Below are 21,978 nucleotides of genomic sequence, written 5' to 3' on the forward strand. Positions count from 1 at the left end.
ATACTGTGCACAGAGGAGTCCTGATAAAACACACAAACTGAAAAAATTTGCTTTTTTTGGTCCATACAGAACCTGGAACAGTGACCAAAGGACATTCTCCACCTCGGGGTCTAGGCTGAGACCCGAAAAGTGGCCTCCAGCATTGCAGGCCTGCTTGGGGGAGCGGGTTGTACCTGATTCTGGTGGGAGGGAGATGGCCAGTCACGTGAGCTCAGAAACCCCGTCTGCATTCCAGGTGCCGGGGTTGATGGGTGGGCTCATATGTTCATGTTCTAGAATCAGAAACCCTGGGACCTCACAGGACACCTCCACACCCCTGGGTCAGCAGTTGAAAGGAGCACAGGAGGTGCTCTCAGCCTGACCCCGGGCCCCCCTCATGCCCGGCCTCTGTGTTCCTCATTCCTCTTCTTTCCCTCATGCTGGCTCTCTTAAGAGTTCTGGTATAAAGCAGAGCTTCCCTGAGAACTTCTCACTTCTGAGTGCAACACAGACAGCCTCCAGAGCCCTGTTCCACAGGCTTGAAGTTTCCCATCGCAGTGGTGAACTTTCATGAATCCCACCCTACCACCTGGCAATGAGATCACCGTGAGGACACGCAAAGGCCCGGTGTGGGAAAGGTACTGCCAGTCACCTGCTTTCCCTGGAGACTGTGCGTGCTGGCGGAGCGGAAGGTCCTGGGCGGCTGCAAGCCCTCTGGGGTTGACTGTGCACATATGTGTGGTACGACTTGGCCTTGCTGGACTGTCAGCCAGGTGTGGAAGGTTGACCGCAAGACCCCTGTGTCTCCTTCTGGGCACTCATTCCCCAAGTGAGCCTCTCTCTCTAGCTACCTGGCGAGCCTGCTCTAAATGCTGGAGTAGAATTCCTGCATGTGGGAGACCCTTATCTTGTCCCCAGTCCTAAGGCTAGCTGGAACCAGGGTTAACTCCGTGAGATGCCAGGCTCTGTATCTTCGGAGCGCTGGGCTATGTGTTTTGGCTTGAGAAGTCTGAAGACTTAATATCCAGTGACACATCTTTAGCTCTTTTTGCTGTAAACAGGCCGCCTGCTGCCCTCACCACTGTCCTTGCTGGGGTCAGTCAGGCTCACTCTGACCTGGCAGAGGAATCTTGAGCTTTTTCCAGCTGCAGAGGTTACGGCAGAGGCCTCACACCTCCCTCCCTCCCTTCCTTCCTTCCTCCCTCCCTTCCAGATTTTATTCATTTATTTATTTAAGAGAGAGCACAAGCAGGAGGAGGGGCAGAGGGAGAGGGAGAAGCAGACTCCCCACTGACCAGGGAGCCTTTGGTGGGGCTTGATCCCAGGACTGACTCCAGGATCATGACCTGAGCCAAAGGCCGATGCTTAACTGACTGAACCACCCAGGCACCCCACCGCCCCGCTCCCACACACACACCTTTCTTCACTCTCCATGCTCTTTCCCTTCAGGATTCCAGAACAGGGGGACAGAGCTCCCACTGGGAAGAGGCTTGGGGGAGTTTAGGAGTGGGGCAAATGGTGCTGTGCCCTGCATTTGGCCACAACAGGAACTGCCCCACTGGCCAGTTTCAACCCATAGAGGGTCACAGACGCTTTGCTAGTCAGGCAAGGGCAGAAATCACCCTCCTGCTGGCAGGGAGTGCTGGGAGCCCAGACCATTTCAGCGCGTGGCTGCTCTCCTCTCATTAGGACAGCTCGGTTACAGACCTTTCTGTCCTTCAGAAGCTTGGAAAGAACCCTCTTCTCTTGGCTGCGCTCTTTTCTGTGTCTCACATTCTGACCCTCCCCATAGCTCTTCCTTGTCTGGTTTATGAAAAAAAAAAAAAATACACACACACACACAGCCGAGGTCCAGCATGTTTCCCACTCAGACTATCAATAGTGTCCTCACTGCCGATAAACCACGAAGCATCTGGAAAACCATAGGTCAAGTGTTTGGATGTGTCTGGTTATTTGCGGACTCCCTACCCGCCACCTCGGGAGGCCTGGTCCTTAAACTGACTTCTTTCTTTTGCAGTGTCTCCGGCGACGTGCATAAAAGGGCGTGACTCAGTGGGGATTGATTAAACATTTATTTGCTGCTGATATTCTTTACTCTGAATGAGGTTGAGCTATAGATTTTCATTTTAAAATTCTCTTCAGAAGCAGCCCCAACTCATCCCTGGGACAGAATTCCCTTAGAACCAGGTGAAGTTTGGGAGCCTAAAGGCTTTGTTCCAAAAGCTTCCAGCAGAGCTGGGCGGTTGGAAAGGACTCTCCAGATCAAGGTTTTCCACAGAAAGTCCCTCCTTCCCACGCCAGCTTCCTCTGTTTCATCTGTTCCCGCAGCTTTGCTCCTTGACAGAATCCAGCGGAAGTTCCCTGCGGAGTACATCTCTAGAAGTCCTCCTACCACCCTGTTTCTCCTCTTTAATGGCTATAAAAATCCAGCTCAGAGGAGGAAAGGTACTAGTCTGGTAGGCCCTGCCTTTGAAGGTACTTCCTGGTGCTGACAGAAGGACACGCCGCGAATACCAGGGACACGACACGTGCCGTCGGAGTCTGGAGCCCCACACCGAGATGCACCCGCGCCCGGCAGGGCTGGCCAGGCCAAGGCCGGGCCGCCGTAGGGGTAAAGCCCATGAGGGAGCGGGTGGCACACACGCTCCATGTAAGACTGGTTCTCAGCAGAAAGGGTAACTCTAGGGAGTAAGGCCTAAAAATCCAACACAAGTTCTTTCCTCTCCTGGCATTTGGCTTTCCTCCCGTGACGACATGCCAGACAGAGCCGTCCCTGTGTTTAGCAGATGGCCGGAATGTCTTCAGACTTCCAGAGCCGCCGAGGCTGGGGCGATATACACTGAGTCCATAGCCATGAGGACCAGCTCTGGAGTCTATGGACCCTGGGACGCGGCCCCAACCTAGAGTCTTGCTCTCTGTGTCCTGCTGAGGGGCGTTAGGTACCTCAGGTGGGAAGGGCCGCTGGGGCAGGACCACCAGGGGCGACCATTGAGAGACCCTCACATCAAAACAGGATGAGATTGGGTTGTTGTCCCTTAAACACCTCACGGGGTTGCTTTTCGGGCCCCTTGCTTCAGTATGTGGTGTGCGATGGGCAAACTGGGGCTCTGGCCCCGGAAGCCACGGTCTCATCTCCATCTTCCCAGCCAGCCCAAGTTCAGAGGAAGCTGAGAAAAGTCACTTCACCGCTTCGCTTCCACTGATCTTCTTTGGGGTCTTCTTTCCTATCCTTCCAAGGGGAGGGCCAGTGCCCTCAGCACTGCTCAGCCTCCACGAAGCCCTCCTTCTCGTGGCCCGAGGGCTCGACTTCCGTGTAGGTGGAGTGGTTGGGGTGGTTGCGGAATCTCACTGCTGGCCAGTGGTGAGGTCTCCGCTGGGGAGGGGGGCATGACGCAGAGTCAGTGGGCGTGCCCTCACCCACCTGGGCCCCCCCCACCTGCCCCTCCCCCACCAGGGACAGTGCTGAGCACAGAGACTCTCTTCTCAAGGGCGCTAGGGGCCTCCTGTGAGCTAGGCAGAGTTCAACCCCCCGTCCAGAAGCCCCCCGACCCCCCGGCAGTGATCCCTCCACTGGTGGGAGCCTTGCTGCGAGCCCAAGGAGTCTGGGAGGAGGTCCTTTTATCCCTCACGGCAGGGACTACAGGACACAGGTGAGAGCCTTTAGCGATGTACCTAGTGGACTCCTGAGACTGCAAAAAGTGAGGCCGTGGGTGAGAGAGGGAATGATCCGGGAGGCTCTGGAACTGCCAAGATAACCCTCCGGACAGTGTAGACCCTGCAGACAGCTGGGGACCTCATGAACATGCACCTTCCTAGACCCGTTTCAGACCTGCCCCATCAGTGTTTGTGTGGCTGGGGATCTACAGTTCCCCGGTGGTAATACCCAGGGAGGCTAAAACTTTAGGCTGACGGGTTAGGGCTTACAAGAAACATGGGCTTCTAAACAAAGAGGAGGAGACCCCCTGCACCTCTGGGTGATCCCTGTCTGGGAGACCTACAGAGGCAGCCTCGCTGGACCACACGCAGAGTTGGGGAGGAGAGGAGAGCAGAGGACAGGGCCAGGAGCTCATGAGCCCTGTGGCCCAGAGAGAAGGGGGCTCTGGCTCTTCTGAATTCTGAGACATTCCAAACCCTAGCACCCTCAATGAAAGCTCCCAGAGAGAGCGACTCATGATTAGTATGTCTTGTCGATTCTGACCTAAACACCCACACAGCAGGCAAAGAGGCAGAGATCTCCGTTCCACTATGCCTTGGAATAAGCATCCGGCCTGGAATTTGGGGGTGAGAGACCACAAAGTATTAAAGACTGGCTACACAGTCCCCAGTGATTTCTCTTGCTTTCCTCTGGGGGCTCATCGGGTTTCACCAACAGGGGAGCGAAAGGCAGACAGGCTGTTCAGCAGGACAGGAGGGGGGGCAGCACTCCTCGGGGAGAATGAAGTTGGGGGGTGGTTAGGGACTCAAAGGATGGAGTCAAAGATGGTTCCTCAGGAAGGAACAGGAGCTGGGCAGGTGGGAGGGGAGGGTTAAAGTGGGGAGGGGCAGGTGCCCCACGGCTGGGGAAACGCTGATGTGGAGGCAGACAGCGGAGCTGGGCCCAAATCCTACACTGACCTCGATGAAGAAGAGCGCGGCATTGGAGGTGGGGTGGCCGTTGATGTAAATCCCAGCCAGGACGATGGCTGCCACCAGGAGAACCGCTAGCACGATGCCCACGATGGTGCCCAGGTGCACGGGGGGCCCCTTGGTCTTGGGGGACAGGTTGTTCTGAAGGCCTGTGGAGAGACCGTTAGGGTAGGGAGTGGCTACCAGGGAACCGGGAAGGGAGGGCCATGAAGTCCTAGGTTCTGGCAAAATCTCAGAGGTGAAAACCAGCAGAAACTTCGGGCTGGCTTATGACATAGGTTAAAAGGTGCGGCAGGAGTGGGTAGCATCATGAGTGTGGCATTCACGTTGCACTGGGCGGGGCTCAGGTGGTTTACCAAAATCACTTAAAAGTTGCCCAAATGTCTAATAAGGATCAAAAGAGAAGTTCTGTAGGCAGCCGCCAACTGGGCGAGAGTGAGGAGACCAAACCAGGCATCAACTCGTGCCTCCTGGAAGCCCAAGGGTTAATAACCTTATGGGTGGAAAGTTGAGCTGCGCTTGAGAAAGGGCCTGAGCAATGGATCCTAAGACTCAAAGTGGCTGCCTGCTCATGCTTATCTAGGATGGGCCAAACAGGCCTGGTCGTAAAACCATTGTGAATTTGTGCTGTCCTTGCATGGGCCATAAACTGCATCATTGTAACGTTGTGCTGTGCTTGCATGGGTTATAAACTGTATCTTGAGTCACTTTGAAGTTAGTACATCTGGTTAAAGGGTTATCTGAAGACAGAGACTACTGGCATTCAGAGGGAAACTTGAGAGGTTTTATGCGAATGCTGCAAATTCCTTAGTAATCAGCTAAAAATAGATACTTCCTTATGATTGTTTCTGTTAGCTATATAATGCCTCACAGCCTTGAATAAAATTGGCATTGCTTGGACATCATCCACCTTGCCCCTCCTGTCCTCATTTCTTTACATCTTGTCTTCGTCTCACCATCCTCTTGCCCTCTCGACCCTGGTCATGTTGTCGCGCCGGCCGCGACAAAGTTCTCTCCAACACCCGTGCCACTTAAACGCTTTTCGAGAATTCTCATAGGTTATGTGATGGTGAAGAGTTTTGGATCTGAATATTCCTCCCTGATTCAAATTCAAGTTCTATGGTTTATAAGCTGTGTGACCTCGGGTGAATTACATAACCTCTCAGTGCCTCACTTACCACTTCTGTAGAATAAGGATCATAATGATTACCATAATAATTACCTAATCTTAATGATTACAACCCTAAGGGTTAAAACCAGATATTCACGTCAATTGCTGAAGACCAGGGCTTGTGTCTCAGATGACCTCAGCTATTTTGATAACAAAATGACCATATTTTCACCTGTCACTGTCTGCTACCAGACTGTGGACTCCTGGAGGGCAAGGACAGTGTCTTCTTATCCATCTCTGTGTCCTTAGCTCTTAGAAAAGATGGCGGGCCCCATGGTAGGAGCTCAATAAAAGAGTGAACCCAGTCCTCTGTGGGCTAATAAACCAGCAGGCAATCTCTGAGAACATTCTGAGCATTTGAAATACATCCCACGGGGGAGGCTGACTATTGCCATAGACTATCAAGCTGGAAGGTCATCTAGTCCAGCCCCTCTCTTGGATGGCTGGAAATACACACAGGTGAAATGATTTACTCAAGGACAGAGTCAGCCGGCCGCTGACAAGCCTGTATTCCCATATTACCTGGGGTGGCTACTTGCTTCTCCTCCCTACCCTACAGGGATGTGGAGATAATGGAGTAGAAAAGACTGATGAGCACATAAGCAAAAGAAATGCCAAAACCTTTCCTACAGGGGTTGTGGGTGGAAGAGGAATCAGCAGGAGGTGGGGACTTGAAACACACATCCCCATCATTGTCCTCCCCATCCCCTCTTCTCTGCCCTGTCCCAGGGCGGATGGGGGTGTGGGTGGGGGGGTGTAGTTGGTTGGGGGGGAAATCCAGTGCACTGTTAGTGCCCCTACCTGCCAACAGGTGAGGTGGCACCTTCCCTGCTAGCCTTCCCGGACCTGGCAGTCAGCCCACAGAGACCCTGGTGATCTGATGGTCAGGGTTTGGGCTGAAGAGTGCACGGTGCAGAGTGAGGGGAACATGGTCCAGTCCCCACTCCTCACTCCCAATGCACACTCAACAATGCACACTCATGCCCACCGCCCACAGAGCGGTCATGGTTTCCTCTCTTGGGGGAGACTGGATCACCATGTTGTGTCAGTAGCCTCTCCCTGCTGTGAGAACCCAAGATAACAATGTCGCTGCCCCTGGAGTTTGGAAGGCATTTCCAGCTCCCCCGTGCGGTGGTTGTCACAAGGGCCCGAGTTGAGCCAGGGCCAAGAGCAGGGGAGGTGGGACATGTCATGTCACCAGATAGAGAATATCCTTGTACTTAATCTCGGGAGCAAAGGACCCCAATTTCCGGGGCCCTGTAAAAAGTGGGGTGGACAAGTTTTGTGTATCCTTTGCCCACACAGGCAGGGAATCCAAGGCAACTCGATGTGGAAGAAGCTGTGCTCCACCCCTCATAGACGGTGAGGCCCAGGGGGACTAGAGGGGCGGCCAACAGTGACAGGCCCCACACTGCCATGCCTGCTCTAGCTCAGCTTTCCCTTCCTCTTCTTGCTCCTTTCAGGGCAGTGAGTAGTCAAGACAGACCTCCAGGAGGCTCCTGGCTGATGAGAAATGTCTAGAGGTAGACATGTTCCTTCAATCTAAGTGGGCCCGGGCCCGGGAGCCCAGCGGGAGGTCTGGGAAGCTCAGGCTGCTGTCACTCCCCTCCCCACCCCACCTCGGAGCCAAAGCAAAGAGGCCAGGGGACTGCTTGAGGGGCAGGGGAGTTTCTAAGAGGCTGTGGGTCTGATGGAGAGTGGCAGGAAGCTCTGTACTCACCCTCTCCTCCTGCATAGGGATTCAGCTTGGTGTCATCTTCGAAGAGAAGGAGAGAAGGCATCAGATCAGTGCAATCATTATGGTCTTGGTCACTTTAGGTCCAAATGCGATTTTTAGGGAGGTTTAGTCCAACCCCACATTTTATGTCTTTGTTTTTTTTTAATTTTTTGAAGATTTTATTTTTAAGTAATCTCTATACCCAGTGTAGGGCTGGCTAAAACTCACAAACCTGAGATCAAGAGTCTCACGCTGTACCAACTGAGCCAGGCAGGTGCCCCAATCCTTCATTTTAAAGGCAAAGAAACTAAAGCACAGAGAGGGGAGGTGCCTTGCTTCAAGTCACATAGCAGGGTAATGGTGGAGGTCCACAAACAAGCCAACTTTTCCTAGTCTCGTGTTCATTCATTCAAGCAATATTTATTGGATGTTTACTATGCAGTTGAGCCCTGGGAGTAGGCACTGGGGTTCAACATGGTCTCTGCCTTCGGGGAGTTAACAAGTCGGGGAGAGGGAGTAACAAAACCCAGCATAATGAAGCTCTGACCAGGGGCTTCACCCAGATAAAGGGTGTCAGGACGGAGAGGCGAGACGTAGGCCGGGGGAAGGGTTCTAGAGAGAGGAAAAAGCATGAGCAAAGGCCCCAAGTCAGCAAGGATTTGGCCAGTTGGGAATAAAAAGCAGGGCAGTGTAGCTGGAGGGTGGAGAGGGCGTAGGTAGGGGCTGGTGAGAGATGAGGCTAGGGGCGTGGGAGGCTAGGAAGGGCTGAGGAGGGGCCTGCGTTCCAGGTGCAGATCTGCTTGAAGACCTCCCCCTCCTCACCTGCACGCAACTTGGAGGAAAGATGTCTACACCGCAAGGTGTGTGTCCTGTGGCTTCCTAAATCAGTTCCTGTGGTTGACCCTCCCTGTGGCTCTTCCCCACAGGTTGTGTTGGGGGCTGTGACCACAACAGCTTTCCTCCCACTCAGCCATGGCTGGTTCCCAGCCGCCATCTTGCTGGGGGCGCATGGAAGGCAAAGTGGCTCCCTCATCAATGGACTGCAGTAGAGTCCTGGGGAGACTCCCACAGTGAGGAAATGTGTGTGGTAGGTGTTGAATGAGTGGTCATTTTTCTGAATTAGTTGTCACTTTTTTTAAAAAGATTTAATTTATTTATTTGAGTGAGAGAGGGATAGGGAATGAGGGGTGGGGAGGGGCAGAGAGAGAGAGAGAGAAAGAAAGAAGCAGACTCCCTGCTGGGCAGGGAGCCTATTGTGGGGCTCAATCCCAGGACCCAGATTGGAGATCATGACCTGAGCTGAAGGGTAGATGCTTAACCGACTGGGCCACCCAGGTGTCCCTGAGTTGTCTCCTCTTGCTGCTAGTGGTGTGTTCTGTTCTGTTCAGCTGCTCATCATATGAACCCTTCTCTTGCACATGGTTATTCAGGATGAGGGCCTGGCTCTCCTTGGAATGAAATGCACAGGTCTGTGGCCGCTGCTTGCCACCCAGAGGTCATTCTGGTTCTCTTTGGAGGAGCACTCAATCGCAAAAAAAAACCAACGAAATCCAGCCCCCATACCTCCTGTGCACCCAGCCCTCTCTGCTCCTGAGCTTGGCTGGTGCCAGAGGGGTCCCCGCACCATCCAGCAACCCGCTCCCACTAACTCCTCGGCTCTCCGGCTCTGCCCTCGCAAAGTGGGTCCCTTTGGTTGTATCCCCTGCGTTCCCATCTCCCTGTACCCCAAGATAGACCATGCAGGACAGACTCTAACTCCTGGACTGGATTATTCACTTCCTGTCTCTTCTTTTTTCTTTTTCATTTAATTCATCTGAGAATAAATGCTCTCAAAACCTGCAACGTACCCCACTCCCTGTTAATCCTGGACCATCTTAGAATAAGGGGAACTGCCCAATCTGCCTTGCTTGTTCACCCCTTTGCTATTTTTTCCAGCCCCTCAAATCCACAAAGACTTTTCTTTTCTTTTTTTTTTCAGCACTGGAATGCCTGGGTGGCTCAGTGGGTTAAGCGTCTGCCTTCTGCTCAGGTCATGATCCCAGGGTCCTGGGAGGGAGTCCCCATCAGGATCCCTACTCAGCGGGGAGTCGGCTTCTCCCTCTGCCTGCTGTTCCCCCTGCTTGTGTTCTCATCTGACAAATAAAATCTTTTTTTTTTTTTTAAGATTTTTTTTTTTCAGCACCAAGAAAAGCAGTCCGCTTTTGAGCCGAAGGAGACCTGACTCCACCTCTTCCTGCCTGTGTGACCCTGGGCAAGTCACTGACCTCCCTAGACCTTAGTGTCTTCTCTGAGAAATGGAGATATAACAGAATCAGCGTGCAGGGTTGTAAAGAGGACCAAGTGAGTGTTGATGCGTGAACAACATTAGCCCATGGTCAGGCCCCTCAGAATGTTAGCTCACAGGGTGCGTGGGTGGCTCAGTTGTTAACTGACTGCCTTCAGCTCAGGTCATGATCCTGGGATCCAGGGATCAATTCCTGTGTCGGGCTCCCTGCTTGGCGGGGAGTCTGCTTCTCCCTCTGTCCCTCACCCTGCTCGTATTGTTCTCTCTCTCAAATAAATAAATAAAATCTTTAAAAAAAAATGTTAGTTCGCCTATTATTTACTCCCTCCTGTAGGACTTCCTTCTGGCCAGACCCATGGGTCCATTCTCCAGTTCTTTAGGCTGCAGTGAGAAAGGCAGGGGGGCACCGTGGAAAGAACATTCCACCACTTACTTTGCAGGTAACCCCGAGTAACCAACTTTGCCCCTATGGAGCCCGTTTTCCATAGCTACCAAATGGGATGGTGGCTGAATAATGTTTTAAAACATTTGCCTTTTTCTCTTCTCCTTTCCTCTGTTGCATTTGCCCCTTTCAAGCAGGTACATGGTTCCGTGGAGGCGGGAAAAGCCCATGTCTCTCTGAGCCTGAGGGCAAAAGGCTAAAACCTGGCAGTAATGTGTTGAAAAAGGATGAGAGAGGAAAATCCGGGAAGGGCCTGCACCGGGCTTCCCCAGGTGCTATGTGGTACCTCTGGGCGGACAGACCTCTGGCAGCTTCAAGACCCCCAGGACTTGGGATGGTAGAAGTCCCTGCGGGGGGTGGGGCGGGGGGCAGCCAGACCTTGGAGAGGTGGGGACGGAGCATCGGCATCCCTCCTGAACACAGCTACCCCACTCCGACCCTCTGTCCACACCAGGTCCCAGGGCCAGGAAGCCAGGCTGAGGGGCACCCCTCCAGCTGAGCATGGTTGGAGGAAAATCAGGCAGTCTTTCGCTCACGTCTGAGTGTGTGGACTGAGTGTATGGACTGCTACAAGGCTGCTAAGACCTCCCGGGTTCTGAGAGGACGGCTATTAAGATGACCTGAGACAGACCATATGACATTCCGGGCCCTGGGCTGGGACGTCCGTCTTCCCCTCGCTACAGCGAATCCATCCCACCGTCCCGACGTGGGCCAGCACCTGGCTCTGCCTCTCCCCAGGCGCCCTCCTCCGTGAAAGTTGGGCCATTCCTCTTCCCTGAGACAACCCCTGTCAGGGATGGTTGCCGGGGACCCAGGCCTTTCCCTCCCCGGGGCTTCTTCCCCCAGCCGCTCCCCACTCCGGGCTCAGGCCTTACCTTCTGTGGTGAGGCTGTCGATGAAGAGCGAGGAGGAAGTGGTGGTGAGGTCTCCATCAAAGGGACTGAAGGAGCTGTTGGGGGAGGCCGAGTAGTGGCCTTCATCCCGGAAGTCCTCACACGTCCTGCCCTCTGCCTGCAGGACAGACCCCGCACCGCTCTGCACAGACGCCTCACTGCCCACCTTTTCTGCCCACCGTGCAGAAAAGAGCCCTTACTCGGGAGGACGGAGGGGGGACCCCTTGTCCCTCAACAGCCAGAAACCTTCAGATGCCGGTGCACGGCTCAAGGGTGGTAAGCTGGGCCCTGAGGGCACTTACACCTTCCACTTTATCCTGAAAGTGCCTGATCTATCTTACAAGGCAATTCAGCTGACCGAGGCTTCCAATACTTCCTCGAGGAAGGAGCGGAGATGCCAATCTTACACAAATAAAGCAAATCTGTACGTTCACCACAGCCAGCGTCCCAAGTGGGCTGCTGGACAAGATTTGTTTTCAGGTCATAGAAGGCTCCTCCGGCCTTACTAATAACAAAGGAGGTGGTGAGCGCACAGACTGGGGCCTGGGGCCGGCGGTTTATGTTTAAATGTGGGGCCTTGGCACTTCTATATCCCACTTGTTGTGCGGGGCAGGTCAAGTCATGAAATCTCTCTGTGCCTCAGTTTTCTGCTCTGAGCAGGTGGGGGGTACCGGCCCCCAGTTCCTGGGCCTGTTCCGATGAAATCAGAGCAAGTGCGGGCAGTGTGCTGTGGAGGGCTCACATGGCAAGAAGGGATGGAGAGGACGAGGGAGAGAAAAAGGACGCCCAGGTGAATGGATCTGTCTGGGTCGGGATAAGGTGTAAGAATAGGACGCTTCCCACCCCAGAATCAAAGTGTGCCTAGAACCATCCTCTTCCCTCCCAGAAAAGCCTGCCTCCAGAGAGCCCTCGAAAATCTCCCAAGTCTGGCCTCACTGGCTCAGGGCAGTCTGAGGGGCAAGGCCCGGATGGAGGGGAGAATTCCGCCAAAAGCCAAAGACACCTTGTGGAGAGCTCCTGGGGGACGGGCCTGCCAGGGCAGCCCTATGGTGCCCCACAAACTGGCTTGCTGAAGCTTCTCACCTCCTGGGCACAGCCGTAGGCCAGCCACTCCTGGCGGTAGCGGTCAAAACCACTGGAGCATCTGCAAGGGGACCAAAAGGTAAGAGGTGTGAAGGACTGACAGAGAAGCCCTCCCCTTCTTTCCCCGGGTCAGTAACAGCTCTCCAACGAAGGTGAGGAGGGGGCTGACTTCCCAGGGCTGTGGTAATCAAGACCACGGGGCACGTGCCCTCCTCAGCACCAGGCAGCTGGGGGATCAGCAGTCAGACTCCTCTTCCCCAGTTACGCCAAAGGAAGGGAAGGTGTCTGTGTCCTCTCTACCCTCCTTTGGACCCAGCTCCCCAGGACTAAGGCCACATCTACTCAGATGTGTGTGTATAGGGCATTAGATGGACTGCATGACCTCAAATAAACTTGAAGATTCTCTTGGCTCTAGGCTGCTATGAAATCGCTGAGCACCAGGGAAATCACACAAATGTCTTCTTGGGAAAGCCTCGCTTATTCACAGACAGTCCTCCTCCTTCCTTGTGGAGGGGCCTGAACCTGACAAGGAGAGGCTGGGCTGAGGGTGGACATCAACAGAGTCAGCCAATACCTCCTGTGTGATCATTAAAGGGCAAGAAGGAGGGTCTTGCCAGAGGCTAGGAGAAATTAAAAAAACTGGCTGGTCAGTGTCCCAGGAAAGGACGCTCTGCAGCTCAGCTGGGCTGGGAGAGGCCAAGTGCATCCCTAGGGAAGGGGTGGGGGTACGAGGATGAACCAGAGAATGTTAATGTTCTCCGTGGCATCAGGCTCCCATTTCCATTCTTCACTCTGGTGCCAGGGGAAACCAGTGAGCCCTACTCTAGCTCTGGGACATCTGCATGGGAAGAAGCATCCCATGAGCTGCCAGTGCTGAGAGAGGATTCGTGGTTAGTTAACTTTCCTCCCTAGCATCCGCCCACCCTGCTGCCAAAGACCTGGTGAGGCAGAAGGTTCCCGAGCACTGTCACTGCTTCCTTCTGAAGATGCCTCCTCAGGCTCTGAGCTGCTTCTCTGAGCTGCAGCAGGGGGAGCGGGGACACACTAAGCCATCCCCACTCCCCCACTCTCAGGTCCTCTGTGTCCACTACTTTGGGGCACGGAGGTTTAGGGGTGTGGGGGGCTGGGAGCTAAAGTTCCTTCTGAAGCCAAACTAACGGATTCTTTCAAGGGCTGAGCCTTTGATATAGGTCTAAGAGCATCACATTCTAAGCCCTGAGCCAAGCAACCCAGATGCAGAGAAGGGCCTGAGATATGGCCACTATTGAGCGCCTCCTGAATGCCAAGGGCCACCCCAGCCATGTGCTGCTCCTGTCCTGTTTCAGGGGACCCTCACAGTGACCCTGAGAAGCAAGGATTATGGCCCCTCATTCCTTGGGCCAAATCCTGGAGTTGAGGTCACCCCGAGACTTCAGAGTGGGCCTTAGGGGGTTGGGGATGATGTGGGATGAAAGGAGGACACCAGCCATGGTTAAGTGAAATTGTCTAAATCAGATCCAGCCCCAGCACAAGGAGGGGAAGCTCTGGGAGGCTGCGGAAGGCAGAGTGGGTGGCGAGGAAGGGGAAGCTGAGAACCCACAGGGTGATTGCAAGCAGCTGTGGCGGGGGAGAGTCCCTGGTGGCCGGGCCCTCGGCACCAGCCCTGCCTTCTGGCTCTTTGGGGACCCGGGGTCAGCTCTCAGTGGATGCCAAGACTCCAGATGGCTAGCAAGGAGGGCCCCGTGCTGGGGTGAGCCCAGGCCCATGGGCATTGGGGGACAAGACTTTGGACCCACATCAGCCTTGCCTTCTCACTGCTGGAGCTTCTCCATCCCAGAGCTGACATGACCACAGCAAAGGTCATGTCCGCACTTAAGGCCTTGGCCTCCCCCAACCTGACTAACCCTCATTAAACAGTCATGGTCTCTGGGTTTGGGCATATGTGTTAAGTGGGGATGTGTTCATGCGAGGCTTTTGCTTTCATCTGACCCATTTTGAAGTTCTCATGGCTCAGCTCCGGTTGGACGCTGAGTCATGCGGTGGCCAGCCAGCCCCAGGATTCCAGGGCTCATTTGAGGTCATCCGGGCTATCTCTCCACGCTGAGACAGTGGCTTGCAAACTTGAGAGGGTCAGAGGGGGACCACGCTGCAAAGCCACACTCCAGGAGGGACCAAGCTGGGGTCTGCCCTAGGTATCTTCTCTGAGGCTCCATGCCTTTCGTGCATGGGGCCCTGGACATTTTGCAAAAATGCTCTTTGGTAGTTGAGAAATTAAAATGATGGCATGTTCCTCACCCACTTTTCCCTGGGGCCACATCACCACGCAGCCCATTTTATGGGGAAAATAAATTGAGGCCCCAAGAGAGTGAGTAAGAGCACAGCTGATGGGAAGAAAAACACCCTGGAGCCCCTCTCCTCCTGACCTGGGCTATGCCTTGTGCTGGGCAGGCCACCTGCGAGGGCCGCAGCTTCTATTTCTGCACCAGGATGTTTGAAAGGAGCAAAGGAAATGCTGACAGGTGCCCCACAGCTGCATGGAATGCAGAGACTCTGTAATTTGCAATTTTCAAGATTGTCTCCGAGGCTCTTGGAGTTCACAGGGCTTCCCACTCTCATGAGAGCCCCAGTCCCCAGAGACATTTTCCCCCCTTCCTGCTATTTATTTATCTTGGACAGGAGAACAGGGCTCGGATTCTGAGTCTAATCTGTGAGGAAATGATTTCAGAACAAGGAGTGGAAGATGAGTTGGATTTAAGAACTTTTTCCCTGAATCCAAATCTCATCCGGAATTTTCCCTATTTCCAAAACCAAGCAAACACAGCTTCGTAGCCGGCCCTAACCTTCCACAGATGCCTGCAATTTCCATAGCCCTGATTTTCAGGAAACTCCGTTGCAGCCTGACAAAGATCTTCAGGTGGGGTTTTGGGGTCAGGGGATCCCATCCAACAGCAATAGGACTTTGGAGCCAGCAGGTCCCACACTTGTTTGTAGATGAGGCACCGTGTTGAAATTCAGGCTCCTGGGCTTCCCTCCCAGAGACCCTGATCCTGGGGGGCCTGGGGCGGGGCTCAGGAATCTGCATATTTAACCAGAGCCCTAGCTGAGTCTGGGATCCTCACAGCTGTGGATCATTCTCGAGAAGCCCTGCCCTAGGATGAGCCAACCTTTCCGGGGTGTGAGGAGGAGCTGCAGTTGATGGGATCCCTGGATGGTCTTCCGGAAACCTAGCGTCACCATAGGGACCCGGCTACATTGGTCCCAGGCCTCAGGGAAAGACTCACTTCTGTGACATTCTCGTCCCAGGGGGCACAGTGGACTGGCTAGAGATACTCTCATGGTGGCAGTGAGGCGGGGAGTGGGGGCCAGGCCACTCTCCGCCCCTCCTCCACAGTTCATCCGTGGGCCTCAGCCTGGGCACAAACCTCTGGAGGACATGGCACCAGCTGCAGTTGAAGGTCAGGTCCGAGGACACGCAGGCGTCACAGCTCTGATGCTGCAGGCAGGCTGTAAGAGAGAAGGTGACTGTCCCCCAGCCGAAGACCCTCCGTGGACCTCCACGGACCTCCAAAAGGCACAACTCTTGTCGGTGCCAGGCCTTTACAGAGCTACGGAGTCTCTGACTAGCAGGGACCCTAGAAGTCACTAATGCCACCCTCCCTCGCATCCAACCCCGATTCTTCCATCTCGTTCTCCCTCCTCCCCTTTCCTCCTTCCTCCTTCCGTTCCCAGGGGGCTGGGCCCCGAGCTGGGACTGGGGTTTGCGCCATAAATCCTGGTGCCTGCCTTCTTGGGCTTTATAGTCCCCCAGGTGGACAGACACTACATAGATCATCAAACAAACATAACTACGTCATTATCATCATGATGAGGCTCGGGAAGGAAAATTACAGGGGCCTGGAAGCGTGGACAAAGGGATCTCACCTAGCCTGGGAAGTTACACCGCTAGGCTGTTGCCCACAATTACAGAGTAGAAAAGGATTCTTTGTGTTAATTGAGATCTATTTGACATAGAACACTGTTTATGTTTAAGACATAGAGCATGTTGACTTGACACCTTTATATCCCACTATGATTGCCGTTGTAGGATTAGCTACATATGCCACTATGTCACACAGTTGCTATGTCCTCTCCTGGCAGGAACAAAAGCTAGTCTTCCAACAAGTTTAATGTTTATTTATTTTTTAATTAATTAATTTATTTATTAGAGAGAGAGAGAGCACGAGCAGGGAGGAGAGGGGAGAAGCAGGCTCTCTGCTGAGCAAGGAGCCTGACACGGGACTCGATCCCAGGACCCCGGGATCATGACCCGAGCCAAAGTCAGATGCCTAACCCACTGAGCTACCCAGGCACCCTGAATTTAATGTTTAGAATACACTTTTGTTGGCTATAATCACAGAAAAGGATGTTTATGATGTTCTGGTTTGCCCCCCAGCCAGTGCTAGCTGGGAGCTCGCCTTCCGTCCATGTGGAGGGCCCGGGGCCAGAATCGTCCCCTGGCCTGTCTCCACCTCCTCACTCGCCTCAGGGGACCCTGGGCACTGCGTCTGTGGGGGGGGTCAACCGGCATTCCTGATTCCATCCCTTTCTTCTCCTCCCCACTTGGAAGTGAGCTACTCCCTGGGGTGTGCGGGTCTCTGCTCACTTGGGTTTACATCTCACATGGGGAGTTACTGAACCTCACTGTGTCTCAGTTTCTCGTGTGGAAAAGAGGGATCCTGATGGTCTCTGCTGGGCAGACGTGCAGTGAGGATGAAATGAGGCGACCCGGGGAGAGGGTCTGTACGTGGGCTGCCCCTGCGGTGAGTCCTGTGAATGCTGCCCGGGGCTGACTGTGATCTTACTCATGCCCCTCAGTGTACCTACCAGGGATTTGTCCACTCATTCATTCATGCTCACGTTCATTCTTCTTTGCTTTTTAGAGATTTATTTTTTTTTTAGAGAGAGAGCGCACGTGCACATGTGAGCAGGGGAGGGAGAGAGAGAGAATCCCCAAGCAGGCTCCCTGCTGAATGCAGAGCCTGACCTGGGGCTCGATCCCAGGACCCCAAGATCATCACCTGAGCCGAAACCAAGAATGGGACGCCTAACTGACTGTGCACCCTGATGCAGTCTTTCAACAGATATGTATTGAGCACTTGCCACAGGTAGGCATGGCCCCGGCTGTGGGAGCTGCAGTGAAGACCAACAGGGAAAAACAGACAGATGCGTTGCTGGCACAGAGCCTGCCGCCAAGCGCAGGAGATGCCCAACAATACCCAGACAACAAAGTCTGCACTAGGGTTTCTAGCAACAGGCTGGGAAAACGAGGGGCGCAGAACAGGGAGGTGGGGTGACAGTGGGGGGGTGTCCTATTCGGGGAGGTTGGCGAAGGCCTCTGGAGGAGAGGCCCTGAGGAGAGGTCGTTTGGCCAGAGATTGAGAGCAGGGAGGAAGCAAGCCTGGAGGCTCTCCTGGAGGAGGAGGAGTTGAAGCAGAAAAGCCCCGGAGTATAGAGGCCGGGGAGGAGCATATTCCAGCGGTGTTTCCAGCAGCCGCCAGAACACTAATGGGCTGCTCCGAATGGACAAGCTGAGGGTGATGGGAATGAGGGGGAGGGACAGCTGGGGGCTGGCCTGGCACAGGGCAGAGCCAGAGAGCAGAGGAGTTAGTGGGAGTGGGCTGCTGGACGGTGCGGGGACCCCTGCGGCACCAGTCAAGCCCAGGAGCAGAGAGGGCCAGGGGTGCAGGAGGATATGGGGGCTGGATTTTAAGCGTTGTTCGCTTGCGATTGAGTGCTCCTCCAAAGAGAACCAGAATGACCTCTAGATGGCAAGCAGCGGCCACAGACCTGTGCATTTCATTCCAAGGAGAGCCAGGCCCTCACCCAGAATAACCGTGTGCAAGAGAAGGGCTCATGTGATGGGCAGCTGAACAGAACAGAACACACCGCCAGCAGCAAGAGGAGACAACTGACTCAGAAAAATGACCACTCGTTCAACACCCACCACACACATTTCCTCACTCTGTGAGTCTTCCTGGGACTCTACTGCAGCCCATTAATGAGGGAGCCACTTTGCCTGCCATGCCCCCCACCCCAGCAAGATGGCGGCTGGGAACCAGCCATGGCTAAGTGGGAGAAAAGCTGCTGTGGCCACAGTGTGTCACCTTCAGTCACTGTGAGAGGGACTGGCTGTAGATGGCACTGTGTCCTTTCAAAAGAATGGAGCTCTCCGGCTGTTTTGTCCCCTGCTGTACGCAGAGGGCCCACAACAGCTCCCTATCACAGACTGATGGTAGGCAGTTGACAAATGTTTGTGGAATCCATGCCTGTGTGATTTTGTTATCCCCATTTTACAGGTGAAGGAACTGAGGCTTAGAGAGAGTCACGGAGCTAGGAGTGGTGGTCTGGGCTTGAACTGAGGTCTGAGAGAGCCAAAAGCCTGAGCTCTTAGCCTGGAGGTCCCACAGGGGGCTTCCCTGCCCCAGCTCCCACCCTCTGCCCATGCCACCCTCTTATGGTGTCTTCTAGAAGAGGGACCAGGAGGAACTGGCCACAGAGTACAATGGCTTGGAGACAGCCCATCCACACCTCTGGACAAATCTTGGGTAAGTAAACCACCCCCCTACCCGCCACCCAAAGGTAAGAGAGAAATCCTTCATGGTTGGGGGTGGGGGTGCAGAGTTTTCTTGGGACCAAGTTAACCGGCTTCCAGGGGCTCCAGACAATTGCTCCAGGCAAATTGGCCATGAGAAAAAGGCCTGGGAGCCTTGTACACCTGGGGTAGGTGTACAACCCACTGACCTTTATTTCTCATCTGCATTTCAGATGTCCTGCGAGCTATTAAATGCTCACGAATTCACTGGAGGGGTAGGAAGTAGCTGAAATGTACAGTGTCCCAGAAACGATTCTCAGGATGCTTCACTTCCGCCCAGGCAGTTACCTGCCCTTGGATGTCCTTTTTCCCAAGTGCAGTTTATTCAAGTCTGGGCCTGGAGATTTGCCCTCAGCAGTCCTTGAGGAACCCCTGCTTCTCAGGCCCCAGGTCTCTCCTGCCTAAGACAGAGGGCAGCTGCGGTGGGGATGGGGCTGTGACCTTCAAGGGGTCCATGTCCTGTGACCCCATGGTGTCTGTGTCCTTCCTCTTTCCCAGGGGAAGACACCTGCTGAGCCCTGCTGAGACACGGCTAGTGTTCGAGAACTTTCCTCCTCCCCTTCTTTCTCCACTCCCCCTGGCTTCCAGAACCTCCAGGGAAGAGGAAGCCAGGGGAGGCAAGGCAAGAAACACCCCAGAAGGCAGGGAGAAGGCCATGGACTCAGAGGGAAGCTGGTAGGTACTGTGAGACAGGGGAGGAAATTCAAACTCTCTTTCAAAAATGCAAGAACAGGGGTGCCTGGTTGGCTCAGTCCGGAGGGCATGTGCCTCTTGATCTCAGGGTCATGAGGTCCCACTCTGGTTGTAGAAATTAAGTAAACAAATAAACTTTAAAAAATAAGAAGAAAGTAAAACTTCGGGCTGCGAGAACAAGAGTGTTGTCCTCCTTCCCCTAACACTCTCCAGCTGCCCAGACCATACCCCAAAGGGCACTTGACCCTGATCCTGTGGGGTCCACAGCAGCAGCTGGGGCCTTGGTCATGGACCTCAGTTATAGGTGAGTGGGGCACCAGGGAGGGCCGGAGCCGTGGTTCTTGGAGAACTGCTGGCTAAATCCCTTTATTGCCTCCAGCCTGTGAACTCTGGCATTACTGCTCCCCTAAGGAACATATAACAAGAAATGTAAGGACCCATGGGTGCCTGGGGGGCTTAGTCGGTTGGGCCTTTGGCTCAGGTCATGATCCCGGAATGGAGCCCTGGCATCTCAGGCTCCCTGCTCGGAGGGGAGTCTGCTTTTCTCTCTTCTCTCTGCCCTTCTCCCCTATGTGTGTTCTCTCTCTCTCTCTCTCTCAAATAAATAAATAAAATCTTAAAAAAAAAAAAAAAAAGAAATGTAAGGATTGATTGACTCCATTCCTGGATTACCTTTCCTGGGGGCTCAGTCTAAAAATCCTCAGAGATACACCTTTCCTGGTTTTAATTGTGTGTTAATCACCATAGGTGTCATGTATCAAGTACAACCAGGCCCAGGCCTGGGATGTGCCGGCTAGTGTCAGAGCTGGCATTAATGTCCTCAACTCTACCTGCCATGCTTCTGACCCTGACCATAGCTCTGGGAGGGAAGTCGTGTGAGGCCCATGTGACAAATGAGAAACAGCAGCCTGGAGAAATGAGGTGGCCATACCCACACAGGGGTCAGTGGTGGGCCTGGGAATTGAACCCAGATTGTTTGACTCTGAAGCTCTTTCCAGGACAGTGGAATGCCCTCCCTCGGCAGGGACGACCCCTACTCACTTGGCATTGGGGTGAACTCCACGGCCGATGTGCTGGTGACCTTGCTGGGGTCCAGCTCCACACGATGGTATTCAAAGATGGTCCTTCGCCGAGATTCTGAAACAGAGGCAGAGCCCGTCACTGAGAGCATCACACACCCAGAGGACTTTGAAGTTTGTACCCAGAGCCGGACAGGTGGGCAAGCGATTCAAGTGAGTGGATGGCGGGGAGGGGGGGTGGTCAGGATGCAGCCCCTAAGGGCAGGAAGTAAGCTCATCAACCTCAGACAATGATCTTGAAGCTGCAGGGAGACAGGAAGACAGGAGTTCACCCTGCAAGGAGAGCTTTGAATTGTCAACAGGTTAAACTACCCAACACAGAGGCCTGGCTGCTTCTGAGGTCAAGACCTAGGAGCTCCCCTGTTTCTGCACAGCTCTGTGCCTTCACAGCTGCTGTTCCCTTGACCCATACTGTCCTTCCATGCCTTCTCCCCTCCTCTAGCTCACCCTTCCAGATCTGGATCGGGGCCACTTCCTCTGAGCAGCCTTCCTTCACCAGGTCCCTCCTCTTCTCTACCCAGGCCAGGCACCCTGCTCCCCCTGCACACCCCATGCATGTGGTCACCGGGGTCTATTTGGGGGGCGGGGCTGTTAGACAGTGAGCATCAGTCCTGAACCTGACCCACAGAGAGCACTCTGCAAATGTCTGCAGATGCACAGGCTGAACTTGGGAAACCTCTCCCGTCTGGAATGGAAGCCAGAGTGAGGTTCAGGGCCTGGGGCTGGGCTAATATTACATCTCAGTCCCTGCAGGGCATCGGTTTCAAGAAACCTGAGTTTTGATTCAAGTTCCGCTCCCGATTGGGCCTCAGTTTCTTATCTGTGATGTGGAAAGGCAGAAACACCTGCTACAACACATTTGGGAGGAAAAACGTACAATTGTAGAGGAAAGACTTCTCCTAAAATGACAACCGATGCTCTGATACTTTCCACCACATCTCCACACCCACCCAAGAACCATGACATGGGGTTGGTTTCCTTCAGCTCTGAAAGGCCGTCAGCCAGCCGCCGAGCTTTGTGAATGAATTTCCCTACAAGGGGAAGGAGCCTTGTTGTGCTCAGCCTGTTTAGCGCCCCTTCTTCTTTTTGGAAACAGCACTCCCTTTGAGGGAACTACCCCTAGTCCATTCCTACCTGTGCTTGGCCCTGGAGCTACCATCCTCCCCCGTGACTCTGCCTCCCTGGCTGCACAGTGATTGGTCCAGGGCTGGGCATGTGATGTAAGCTGAACCAATCAGAGACCTTCCCTGGAACTTTTCAACTGTAACCAAAAGGCCCTTTGCTTTCTGGTAATGAAGTTGAAAAAATGCAAGCTCCAAATCCATGAACGGCCACAGGTCTGATCTCACGCACAGACTCATAGCAGTACATAATCGTGGCTCTCCAGCCTCTGGTGCCCCT

At 54.0% G+C, this 21,978-nt stretch overlaps 1 protein-coding gene across 1 annotated transcript in view; it reads right to left on the reverse strand.

The window, feature by feature from the left end:
- Positions 1 to 2,033: 2,033 nt before the first annotated feature.
- PLXDC1 (plexin domain containing 1) overlaps positions 2,034 to 21,978 on the reverse strand; it is a 56,054-nt gene continuing 36,109 nt past the window's right edge. The window contains exons 8-14 of the mRNA XM_080826497.1: positions 20,540 to 20,635; positions 15,597 to 15,678; positions 12,196 to 12,256; positions 11,095 to 11,230; positions 7,497 to 7,532; positions 4,594 to 4,754; positions 2,034 to 3,352 (exon numbers count right to left, since the gene is read on the reverse strand). Coding sequence (XP_080682623.1) covers positions 3,233 to 3,352; positions 4,594 to 4,754; positions 7,497 to 7,532; positions 11,095 to 11,230; positions 12,196 to 12,256; positions 15,597 to 15,678; positions 20,540 to 20,635 — 692 coding nt within the window. The 3' untranslated portion in view covers positions 2,034 to 3,232. The remainder of the gene's footprint in view (positions 3,353 to 4,593; positions 4,755 to 7,496; positions 7,533 to 11,094; positions 11,231 to 12,195; positions 12,257 to 15,596; positions 15,679 to 20,539; positions 20,636 to 21,978) is intronic.

Source organism: Martes martes, assembly GCF_963455335.1.
Source record: "Martes martes genome assembly, chromosome: 16".
Classification (NCBI taxonomy): domain Eukaryota; kingdom Metazoa; phylum Chordata; class Mammalia; order Carnivora; family Mustelidae; genus Martes; species Martes martes.